The 12,818-nt window shown below is 37.2% G+C and overlaps 2 protein-coding genes across 2 annotated transcripts; one reads left to right on the top strand and one right to left on the bottom strand.

The window, feature by feature from the left end:
* On the top strand, positions 373–5,066 carry LOC109714790 (caltractin-like). Its single transcript, XM_020239498.1, has 6 exons — positions 373–657; positions 2,221–2,331; positions 2,454–2,570; positions 2,657–2,717; positions 3,952–4,076; positions 4,626–5,066. Exons 1-6 carry the CDS (start codon positions 373–375, stop codon positions 4,683–4,685), a joined length of 759 nt encoding a protein of 252 aa, XP_020095087.1. The 3' UTR covers positions 4,686–5,066.
* LOC109715912 (transcription factor PCF2-like) lies at positions 10,469–11,794 on the bottom strand. The gene has a single exon (XM_020241145.1). The coding sequence runs from the start codon at positions 11,642–11,644 to the stop codon at positions 10,697–10,699; it is 948 nt and encodes a 315-aa protein (XP_020096734.1). The 5' UTR covers positions 11,645–11,794; the 3' UTR covers positions 10,469–10,696.

Raw genomic sequence — 12,818 nt, 5'->3', positions numbered from 1 at the left:
ACTGTATTTGCAGGGACCGACATGAAATTAACCAAATTATTTTCTATTTGCAATTGCATCCAAAAAAAGCTATAGTTGAGGGATCTTCGTACATTCGCTACAAAAATGGGCGATGGCGAGGGCTCCTCGTCTCCGGAGGGCTCGACCCACGGCGGCGGCGGCGGCGGCGGCGGGGGGATAACGGAGTACGAGCGGCGGAGGCTGTGGCAGATAAGACGACGAAGAATACCGACCCTCCCATGGTGATCACGGTGGTGATGACGATGATGAAGTGGAAGGTAGGGATGGCTCTTGTTCTTCTTCTTCTTCTTCNTTGCATCCAAAAAAAGCTATAGTTGAGGGATCTTCGTACATTCGCTACAAAAATGGGCGATGGCGAGGGCTCCTCGTCTCCGGAGGGCTCGACCCTCCTCGCCCTCGACGAAGCAGCAACGGGAGAAGAGGAGGAGGAGCGGTGGAGATAGCGACGAAGACGACGACGAAGAATACCGACCCTCCCATGGTGATCACGGTGGTGATGACGATGATGAAGTGGAAGGTAGGGATGGCTCTTGTTCTTCTTCTTCTTCTTCTTCTTCTTACTCGGCTGGTGAAGAGGAGGAGGAGGAGGAGGAGGAGGAAGAGGTTGGGGGTTCTTCTCGTGGATCCAAAAGAAAGGTACTTTTCGTTGATGTTTCCGTTGATGTCTAAGATATTGCATTGTGGTTTGATATGATGGATAAGGAAAATCATGTTCTAGCAATTTACGCCGCCGAAAAGCCTGTTTGGCCCTGCTCTCGAGTTGTACTGTTGTTGTTTGATTGATGAAGTGTTGTCTTGAATAGTTAGTGTTAGAAGAAGCGCAATGTTAAGTAGCACAAAATTGATGCTTTGCTTTTGAGGTTTAGGCTTTGTTTGGGCCTGCTTTAGGGTGCAGTGTTGCCTGCTTTAGGGTGGGTGCAGTGTTGCTTGATAAAGTAGTGTTTTTCGAGTATTGCCATTAGGAGGAATACTATATCAATTTATCCCCCAGCAGCTTTCCGTAGCACAATTTGAAGCGCCAAATTGGAGGTTCTACTTTTGTGGCTTAGAATCGCATTTCTGCTATACATGCAACTGAAGCTATAAAATTTTCTCTTGGTGAAGTGCGCAGTAGGAGAGTTTACTGTTGCTGAAAGTAGCAGAAAGTGAGGCCTAACAAGCCCTAAGATCATGGTGTCGGATCGTTGGTGTCAACCATTAATCCCAAAAGCTCGAGCCGTTAGAAATACGCAACCAATTCACTTAAAGCGTACAGATACAGTGCCCACGGGTTTCGATTGTGACTCGGCCCACCCAGCCTCACGCCACTTCAAACATGACTCGGTCCACCCAGCCTCACGCCATTTCGAACATGACTCGGCCCAACGTGACCTCCCGCCACAGGGCAGGATGCTGGCCCATTTAAGCCAACACACGGCTCGTATTCAAATGGTCCTTCTTTATTCGTAAGGCCTAGTTGGGGTTTTAGTGTCGCACTGAGGAAGATTCCATTTTTGACTTGGATTCCAACGAGTTACAAGATAATTGGTTATGCAAGAGAAAGAACGCAATGGCTAGCTGCATGGGTGATGAACAAATGAGTTTTTCTACATTTATTGAGTGAAACATGAATAAAAGACAAATTTTCTTCTGCTTATGACGATAGAAAATCTAATCAAAAGTTTGTGAAAAACCAAATTTTCCTAAATCAACCTTTAATTTTGGTAAAATTTTAGCATGAAGGAAATGAATGTTGGCTGCAATGGGCAAATCTTAAAAATTTTCCCATTATTTATCAGTAATTTATCACTAATATCATTCGCTGGTACTGGACTGGTATGGGCCGGCGTGGCAATCCTTCATATATCAATAAATTAAGAATTTCCTGTCATTTTGTCAAATTTCATGCTATCGTAGTAGTGCTTTGTGGACTTTTTATTGTAAGAGTAATTTAAAAAGTGTTGGGGTCTATTACTAGTTCATGTATTCGATCAGATGTAAGTACGTAGTGAAGGTTTGATATTTGAATGTCTTTCATGCACTATATTTTGGATATTTTTCTAATTCTTGACTATTTTGATTCTCGAGCTCTCAATTCCAATTCAAGTATCTATCGTACTACGAGTAGCAAATGTCAGTTCCTATTTGAATCCTGGTTGAGCTTGTCTCAGAATTAGATCAAGTACTTATCTTGACTTACTATGTTCCTCTGTATTTTAGAGAAAGAAAAAGAATTTATCAAATTCACAAAAAGGTTGCAAGAGATCATGTGTCAAAGGAAACATTGAAAAGCCTGATGATTTTGTTGATGAGGATGCAGCTTTAGAGCAGGTAAATATGTGATCGACTAAAGAATTGCCTCTGTTTTGCAATCTCTCTCTCTCTCTCTCTCTCTCTCTCTCTCTCTCTCTAGATGTGCACACAGAATAATAATAAACAAGTTCATATTCCAGGCGATCGCTCTCTCGCTTGGAGGAGTTGCTGAAAATTCTGCTGTGTCTGGCGTACTTTCTCAGAAATCTGGAACAAAGGAAAGTGAGACTGGTGGGAAAAGGAAGAACAGAAAACTGGTATATTCTTCTGTGCATATCATATCATATATAAAATCTCCTGCATGTCTAATACCCTTTTACAATATAATATTTCATTGGTGCAGTTTAAGAGTAGGGTACAGCTCTCTGAAGATGAAGTGATTGGTTACTTCTTTTTATTTGATGGTAATTTCTTTTCTCCAGTAAAATGTATCTTACTCCAAGTGGACAAATTTTCCATAACGGTGCTTAAAACTTTTGTTGGACTTGTTACTTAACATTTTGGTGGAATCCTAGACTAAAGGTATCTTTACTCTGCACCTGTGTCGTGAAAATTGAATGTCACCTTGACGGTTTTGATAATCTTGTAGTTATTCTCTTTTTAATGCTAGCAATTAAATAAAAAATACTATTATCTCATTTCTCCTTTTCTTCCCTGGTTCATTACTCAAACTTGTACTTGTAAACTAGTTAATATTGAAAACACGCTTGTTTTCCCACTTTTTTCATGCAGCAATGGGCTTACCGATCGCCATATAGTCATGTCTATTGGTCAAGTATTTCAAATTTTTTAATGAAAATGGGCATACTACGTTTGCTTTACCTTTCTTTTTCGGACTTGGAGTTGCTTTCTCTGTTCAAACCAAGGTTTTAAGTGCCTATCGACGCGGACCGTGCCCATCGTGCCGAATATGCTGACTAAATATCGGCATGATACAATCCCTGTGCCAATGACACGGCTCAACAGTCCCTTTCTTTGAAATTAGTAAATAGTTATCTCAATAAATTACAAAAGAATTGACAAAAGATTTGATAAAAAGATATATGATAAGCAATTAAAATATATTGGTGTCAAAGAAATTAAATATTTCATATCATAGTATGTCGGCACAGCATGACACGCGTCATACCGTACCATACCAATAACTTCTCGGCATGACCCTATATCACAACACTTAAATCCTTGGTTCAAACACACAATTCTTCCTTCACTAGGTAATATGACCTTCTTGCTAAATACTTGCAACATTTGTATCTTTGTGTTGACATATTATGATATTAAAATAAGAAAATCATGGAGCCTTCTCATCTTTGCATTGTATTTGTTTTGAATCTTCCCAATTTATCTGTTCCACATAATTATTGGATTAAATTTTTGAGGTGGTAGGCTTCCGGAATGTTCTTCTTTCATTGCTTTAGAATTTCATATAAGATTATGAGTAAAAATAAAAATACTATTGTCGTGGTTCTATCTCCCTGTAGTCCCTATCCATTATTAAGCTGCCTTTACATTTTGACAGCTCTTTCCCTTTGCATCTTTGTTTGCTTTTTAGTCGGACGAATAGAAGTTGATTGGAGATAAAATGTTGTCTTCTTTACTGAAATTGATGTCTTGACTGCGATATATCCTGATGTGCAGAAGTTGGGAAAGGGCATATCTCAGTCTGGGATCTACAAAGAATGGCTTTAGCTCATGACTTTACTTGGACAGATAGTGAAACAGCTGCTATGGTTCACTTGTTTGACACCGACGGAGACGGAAAGGTATGCTTTTGGTTATTCAAGAAAGGTAGTGTACAACTTGATAGCTGCTTTAAGGGAAGATAGTCGATTTGTAAATTTTTCTGCAGGAAAGGTAAACATGAATACAAAATGAATTTGCTTTTGTGATTTGGAATCTTCGAGTTTAAGCTCATGAAACAATGTTAACATTTTTTGCGATCTTCCTTGAAGAAGTCGGGACATTTTTATTGGGTTTCATGATAGATGTACAGTTAATAACCCTCGTAGCATAATTTTGGGCTTCTTATAGAGCTCGTTTCTTAGAAATAGTTGGCTATTTAACAGACAAAGATTCTGAATATTTTTTTCGGTGGTGGAATCTAGAATAAGCTTCTGGGCCCTAAAGCTTATGCTTGCTTAGTTGTTGTTGTCGGAGCAAAGTGTTGCTTTGACGGCTCATCGGAACAGGCATATAAGCATTTAAGAGTAGGACAATATTCATTTCCACATCATTTAGTTTGTTTTCTGCAAAATGAAGTAATGGTTTGCTTACTCCCTTGCTTCAACTTTCTTTCGATTCGTTTCTTGCAGCTAAATCTAGAAGATTTTCGGACCATCGCATCTCGATGCAACATGATGCATGAGCCATAAGAGTGATAAGCGCTGGCGACCGGATGAGCAACTAAGAGTGATGCTATACCCCCATCAGTAGTCGACAACGGCAACATGACTCCACCGGTTTTTGGGTTCGAGATGGGGGGTTTTTGTTCGCCGGTCCGTGGGGATTGAGGCCTGTTTGGCTGTTCTGAGACTTTAGGTGTAGATATTTTGTAGAGTGAAGGTGTATCCCATTTTCAGAGGCTCTTTTCTATGGAAAATATGTTGGTGCCATTTTTTTCTCAAAAACTTATTGGGAACTCTGGGAATTTCTTTTTTATTTTTTTATTTTGTTTTTTATAATTATTGGACGCTCCTGGATTGTTCATTTAATATTGAGAGACACTACGGACCAACTTTTACACGCATGACAAAGGACTTAGTGGTTGATAACCGAAGTTGTAAGTTTGAATTCTAGTTGTTTCACCCTTCTTACTAAGTTCATTTTTAAAGAATTAGACTCCTATACTTTCGAAAGATGGAGGTTTCCATGCTTGTAAGTTGTTTTCAATGGTAGAGCATTCAATTCGGCGATCTGTTCAGTTAGAAATGATCTACGTTATTGGAACTATTTAGAAATCAAATTTTATAATTTTTTTGACTTTATTTGCCATAGTGAACAAGTAGGCTCAAAATGATAAAAATCTTATAAAAAATAATGATAAAAGATTCAAAATTTGAATCGGAAGTATTGTTCTTACTCTTGATGTTAAGTAAAATTTTTTAGTAAAGTTTCATGTAATTTGGATTCTTATATACGGTTGAACTTTCAAACATATCACATCGGCCGTTAAAATAGTCATCTTTGAGACTTTTTGATCACTTAGATAGATAATATCAAAAACTGATGAAATTTGGTTTCTAAATAGTTCTAATAGCGTAAATCATGCCTAATGGAGTTGATTACCGAATTGAATGCTCCATCATAAAAAAAACTTACAAATATAGAGACCTCCATATTTTTGAAAGTATAAGAGATGTACTCTATTTTTAAAAGCGGATGAAGTACTTAGTTTGCTATCTTTCTCTCGAATTTTTTTTTGACATTCTGGGAATTAAAGAACATAACAATGATTAAAACGGAGATTGAAATGTAAGGCTTTGTTTGGATTTGTTGGAAGACTCTGTGCGATAAAAATGTACAATAGGAAAAATATCTTATATATTTTTTGTACGTAATAATGTTATTGAAAAATATCACAATGAGCAAATTATGATAATATTTTATGGTCTTACTAAAAATAAAAAATTATTTTTATATACTTTCGTTCTAACTGTTTTGCCCAGCCGTATTAAACAGGTTTAAATGCCGACTCGCCGTGTTTTATTGAAAATGATTTTTTTGCATATAGCCCCCTGGCAAATTTTTATTTTAAAAATTGCCTTCTTAATGTCCTGCGCCTGTCACGCAGGCACCACGTCAGCGCCACACGGCCGGGGCCAGAACCAATATGTTAAGTTAAACACGATGAACCATTCACCGTGTTTACTACGTATATTTTATATGTTGAAAAAATGAATAAGGAGTAGGGATGTCAATAGATATGAATATCCGAAATATTATCCGAACCCAAACCCGAATATATACTAATATATATATATATATATATATATATATATATATATATATATATTATATATATATAATTTATTCGGGTTTGGGTTCGGATATATTTCGGATATCCATACCTATTGACATCCCTACTCCATATTCTTCTTTTCAACATACAAAATATACATATAAACATGGTGAACTATTCACCATGATACGGTGAATGGTTCACCGTGTTTAACTTAACACATTGCCCTGGCCCCGCCGCCGCGTGGCGCTGACGTGGCGCCTGCGTGGCAGGTCCAGAATTATTTTTGCAAATTAAATTTTGACAGGATTATTTTTAAAATAAAAATTTGTCAGGGGGCTAAATGTAAAAAAAAGTCCTATTAAAAAATATCACAATGAGTTAGTTCAGATAATTTTTTATGGTGTTACTGAAATATAAAAAAATTATTTTTATATAATTTTGCTCTTGCCTATCCACGTATTAAATGGGTTTCAGTGCTGACTTGCGGCGTACTTTTATACCCTCTTGTTTGGTGGCACTAAAAAAATATATCACAATGAGTTTGTTAAGATAATTTTTTATGATTTTACTAAAAAATAAAAAAATTTCTATATACTACCATTCCGCTTAGTTTAATATTGAGGTTTATCTGACGCTATTAGATATAATGAAATTGGGTTAAAAATATATAGGAATATATTTCTATGTTCTTCGGTGGGACTGTAAAAAAATATATCGTAACTGACTCTTTGCGATATACGAAATGCAATATTACATACAAAAATAAATAAAATATTTTTTTATCGTACTATTTTACCGCACATAACACAATTTTTTTGCAATCACAGATGAAACCTTAGATGGGTTTCAATACCAACTTGCGGTAGGCTTTAATAGCCTCTTTGTCGTCAGGAACTTTGGTTGGGACTTGGATTGTGATTAGCACGCCTATAAATAATTCCACCTGTAAGGTGGGGATAGTGCGTGGGCCCTAAATTTTGGAATAACAAGCACCACTAATGTCCAATCTCCTAGTCAAGCTTATTTTTTTGTTTTTTAAAAAATAAACTTAGCTAAAAATATAAATTAATTATAAAGTTCAAAATTAGAACTTCGAATACTAATCATTAAATTTTTTGACACTTACGTTAGAGACGGTCAGTTTTTACAAAATAATACTATTTGTACATCACATTTGAAGATATAAATCTTACACTCTTAAATATACATATTTTCTTAAAAAAAAATAAAATAAAATAGGCAAACAAATATGAGCCACGAGATAGAAAAAAAAAAGGAAAAACTTCAAAAAAAAACTCCCTGTGGTTTCGTAGTTTCTCACTTTGCCCCACTGTAGTTTAAAATGTATCAAATTGCCCCCATGTGATTTCGTTTTTATTTTTTTGGTAGCTTTTTCGTTAATATTTTATTAAGTTATATACAAAAAACTTCAGATACCTATCTAGATTTATCAAATATTTACTTTAGTACCCTTTAATTTTACCTTTATCACTGATTTAAGAAAAAAAATAATAAAATTGATAAGAAAAAGGGAAAAAAGAAACCACAGGAAGCAAATTGATACATTTTAAATCATAAGAGGAATCATAAGGAGGCAAAGTGAGAAACTACGAAACTACAAGGGAGGTTTTTGAAGTTTTCCCAAAAAAGAATCCTTCGTATATATATAAACAAAGTCTACATTTCTCAAAAAAAAAAAGAAAAAAAGAAAAAAAATGAATAAAAAAAAATTCTTCCTATGTATAAACAAAGTCTACATTTTTCAAAAAAAAAAAAAGAAAAGAAAAAAAAAAAAGAATCGTTACATCGGAGAACACGTGGGACCCACGTGAGGCGAATTGTGCGATGGTATATCCTTTATCCACCACGTCAACCACCCCATCCCGCGCCACGTCAACGAAGAGCAGTGGACCTGGTCCACCACCACCACACTCCCCCTAACACCACCCAGCACGCGACACGTGTCCCATTCCATGGGCCCCAACTCGGCAAGATAATGTATTTATAATACTTTATAATAATATTATAATATATACCTACAACGGGTCTAGTAGACCGGGCCATTTGTCTAGTAATCGATAAATTATTGCCCATACCAGATGTACAAATATAATTTGTGCACCACATCAAATATATATATTAACAATCAATATTTTTAAATTGTAATTTAATTTTACAGATATTATTTACAAAATTAAAAAAGGCTATAATTAAAATACCATGTACTTTGTTAATCTATCACCTTAGGATTAAATTCTATAAAAAATTAGTGTACAAAACCTGTAAATTTTGATATATAAATCTTCAAAATGTTACCAATTAGATTATGCATTATGTATCAAATAGAAAATCTTGACATGGTATACAAGTGCAAAAATAATTTTTTTTAAACAATTAGTATTTTAATATAAAAATTATTATATAACCATTCATTAAAGTTTTTGCTATTTTATATGATTCAATATTAGAGATGCAAACAGCATAAAATGGGAGGCAGTAGGGTCCTCAATTTCTCGCCCTATTTTTTAATCAGGTGGGCTTGATTCAGAGTGGATTAATTTTTATTCTATTTTTGTTTCCTGGTTATCACTTTATTCTGGATAGATGGGGAAAACAAGTTTTAATAAATTTTTTTTTTTGGACGAGTTATACTTTTTTTTATATTTCTCGTTCCCACTTAAAGCCCCATTTGAGACCGCTCAAAGATGATAACTCTACCAACCTGGATCTATCTGTATTTTCTATCTAATATGATTAATTTAAAATATATTATTGGTTTACATAAATCATTATTTTATCTTATGACCCCATTTGAGAGGTTAGATTAAACTATACTCGAAATGATAATAGGTCGGATTGGGCTGAATCCCATTCGACGTGGCGTAAGACTGATTAGGCCATGCCACAATCGAGATTCGTGAATACTGTCGGAATATTTTAAGTTAAATTAATTATGTAATTCTAGCCGTTCAAATTTTTGGGGTTAACGCCAAAACTATCCAACATATATATATATATATATATATAACACTATTCAAAAGAACCGCAGTTGATTGGTTCGGCGCACTGATGACGTGGTAGACCAGGAAACTGTGGACCCTACAAGTGGGCGGTGGGACCACCACGTGTCGTCCCTAGAAAGAGAGGGACCCACAAGGCCAGGCCCACTCCCACTCCCACTCCCACTCCCACATGGGCCCCCCGCGCCCCAACAGCATCACATGACGGGGCAGGTGGTGGCCCTCTGGTGGACCTCGGGGCCCACAACCGCGCACCGTCCACGAAGCGGTGCACCGTGGGGACCACCGCATACCAAACCTAACCCCACACAACTCAAAAACAATTACCTCTATTATTATTATTATTATTATTATTATTATTATTTTCTTTTATGTAACATTCTCTTTTAATTATCCAGTAGAAGTAGAAGTAGTGAGGTAAAAATGTACGAGGGTCCCTCAATGTTAGCTGTTTTGCAAACAAATCCTTCTAACTTTTATCAAAAAAGATCGATTGAATCCTTCTTCAATTGAACCAACTTATACAATCTTATAAAACATAAAAAATGTACAAAGATTTTTTTTTTTTTTTCATTTCGACATAAAAAGAGCGCAAAAATTAAACATGTATTTATCATATTCTTTTATTCTTGTAATTAATTATTAAAACTAAAGAAATATTGTTTGAAGTCTTATAAAATTATGTACGCAATATATTTGTATAATTAATAAATTAAATTGATTTTTTTTCTTGAGTTTGGAACTCTATTTATGAAAACTGAAAGTTCTTTCCGGTTAACGACTTAAATTTATACAGATTTTGTAATTTCTTTTCCTTTCTTATTGACATCCCTAGAACTTCTGTTTTTTCACACTGGGTTTTTATAGTTAACTAACTCGATAAGCTATTAACAGTTAATTTATTCAATTTTACTCGCAACAAAGTAACGTAAGCTTACTAAATTTGACAAGATTATTAATCAATTTAGTGAATTTTAAATATTGTTCTAAAGCAGTGAATTATAAAGTTACCAACTGTTAATAATTGACAGCTAATAAAACAGTTAAGTTTAATAAAAATTCCTGGTTTTTAAATAAATATTAACTTAAAATTAAAAAAAAATATATATATGGCTCAGTGTCAACTTGAAATTTGTCACGTGTGCGTAAGATGAGAAAGAAGAAAGAGAGAAGATAGGACCGGATAACAATGGCGAGATTTCATTTCATCGATGAAGAACAACAACTCTACTTGGAAGAAAACTAGCCAAGTTAACTCTAAAAATGTTACGTGGAAAACGCACATGAAATATCCCCAAGCCTAATAATATATCTACCTTAAAATTTTAAAAAAGAAATATTAATAATGTTAAAAACGAACGAGAATAGGAAAACGATCGGGGAGGAGGAGACGAAGCCATACCTACTCTTCGGCCCCGCTCTCTTCCTCTTCCTCCTCCTCCTCCTCCTCCTCTTTCTCCTCCTCATCTTCTCCCTTGCGACGATCCTTTGCGGGCTCCGCCATTAGCTGGAGCTCCCGCTGCTGCTGCTGCTGCTGCTGCTGCTGCTTGGGCGATTTGGGCGATTTGGGCTCCGCCGCCGCGAAGTTTACGATCTGCGAGCCCGGGGGCAGCGCCCACAGGGTCGACGGCCCAGGGGCCGCGGCGGCGGCGGCGGCGGCGGCGACGGCGTGCGGCGGCGGGATCATCCACAGGGCGCCCGGCGGGATCACCCACCCCGCGCCGGCGCCGGCGAGGATGGGCGCGAGCCCCGCGGAGATCGATATCGCTCCTCCGCCCGGGAGGAGCGGGTCGTGTATCGTGTAGTACCCCGCGGCGGCGCCGATCCCGGAAACCCTAGATGGCTGCAGCTTCCTCCTCTTGTCCCCGGCGGCGGAGGAGGAAGGGGAGGGGGAGGGGGAGGGGGCGTGGGTGGGGAACTTGAGGGCGCCGTCGACGGAGGTGGTGGCGATGGCGGGGACGGTGCCGGTGCCGGTGGCGGCGACGATGGCGGGCTCGGCGTGGTGGAGCAGCCAGCGGATGGTCTCCCCGTCCGACTTGTGCCCCAGCTCCCGCGTCAGCTGGAATATCCGCGCCGCGCACGCCGCCGGCATCCGTATCCTCCGCCCCCTCCCCTCCACCTTCGTGTGCCTGTCCTTCGTCCTCCCCGCTGCCGCCCCAGCCCCAGCCCCAGCCCCAGCCCCCCGCATCATCTGAATGTTCGTTCCCATCACCTCCATCGGCTCAGCTTTCGGCACCGCCGCCAACCCCATCGCCGCTGCCTCCGGCTTCGGCATTATCGCCCGCTGATGACCGCCGTCCTCCCCTCCTCCAGGTTTGTCTTTCTTCCCGCTATGAGAAGAATCCATCATATCTTCAATTTTTCTTCTTTTTATTTACTTTTTTTTTTTTTTTTACTTGGTCACATCTTTATGGCTTCTAGCACAACGAAGAGAGCACGCACACACAGACACACACACAGTGCGACGACGGGGAAATGGGGTAGACCTAACGAATTTTTGCACCGTCCCCCAGCTTCTTTTCTAATCCCTCGCATCGTACGGATGCGCAGCTCCCCGCGGGCCCCGCGATCGATCTTTCCCAGCCGTCTGATGCAGTAGTGGGTCACTGGGCCCCATTTTGTGGTCGCTTTGTACATTCCCTGAAGTAGATGAAAATTCTTCACTAAAAAATCTTTATTACCTAAATAGTTAGGTAAAAATATAAATTACCTACTTAATATTTTAAAATTTTAAAATTTTACTATCTAATTTTTTAATTTCTTAATTTTGAGTCAATTAAATGATATTTTAATTTTAAAATTTAAGCTAATTACTTATTTTAATAAATTTATAGTTACGAAAACTATATAAAATATACTTATTAAATATGTAAAGGCAAATGACACATTTAAATTTTAAAGTCAAATATTGTTGATCGACTCAAATTAAATAAATAAAAAAATTAAATAGTAAAATTAAAATTTTGAGAGTTTGAATAGTTAATCAAAATAATCTATAGTTTCCACAAGGCCTATACCAAATCTTTATTACCTAACATAATATAAAATTTACAATAATTATTTGTATTTACGTGAATCTCATCATTTTAAAATGCGCTAATAATATAAATTTAAATGCACATAATTAGTTCATAATATAGAATGATTATAACTCTAACAAATATATCATTTGATGATCTATGCATAGTAAAAAATCAATTATTATTCCTACCCCTAGCATATATATACAACTTTATAAAAGAATCAAATTTGCTTATACAATTTATCATTTTTTAAATTTTATATTTGGCGTGCCGCTAAATTTCAACTTAAAATAATAGTTGTAAAATCAAACCAAAAATCTGTCTCTTCACCAAATAAATGTGTTGAAAAGTAAAAAAAATTTATTCAATTCATAGCCTGGAAATTAATACCGAGCAAAGGTGATCTGGTTTTTCCTATCTTGCCAACGTGGTCTCACAGGGATGTGGGATTCCCACGAAACTTCACCATACCTTTTTTTTTTCTTTTTTTTTTTTCCTCCT

Source organism: Ananas comosus, linkage group 9, assembly GCF_001540865.1.
Source record: "Ananas comosus cultivar F153 linkage group 9, ASM154086v1, whole genome shotgun sequence".
Lineage (NCBI taxonomy): Eukaryota > Viridiplantae > Streptophyta > Magnoliopsida > Poales > Bromeliaceae > Ananas > Ananas comosus.
This window is presented reverse-complemented; position numbering and strand designations above follow the sequence as displayed.

Bases quoted from the DNA above. Each gene is read 5' to 3' on its own strand.
- LOC109715912 (XM_020241145.1), bottom strand. From the start codon at position 11,644: ATGATGGATTCTTCTCATAGCGGGAAGAAAGACAAACCTGGAGGAGGG.
- LOC109714790 (XM_020239498.1), top strand. From the start codon at position 373: ATGGCGAGGGCTCCTCGTCTCCGGAGGGCTCGACCCTCCTCGCCCTCG. The intron at 658-2,220 runs GTACTTTTCGTT...TCTGTATTTTAG, and splicing joins CTCGTGGATCCAAAAGAAAG to AGAAAGAAAAAGAATTTATC. The intron at 4,077-4,625 runs GTATGCTTTTGG...CGTTTCTTGCAG, and splicing joins ACACCGACGGAGACGGAAAG to CTAAATCTAGAAGATTTTCG.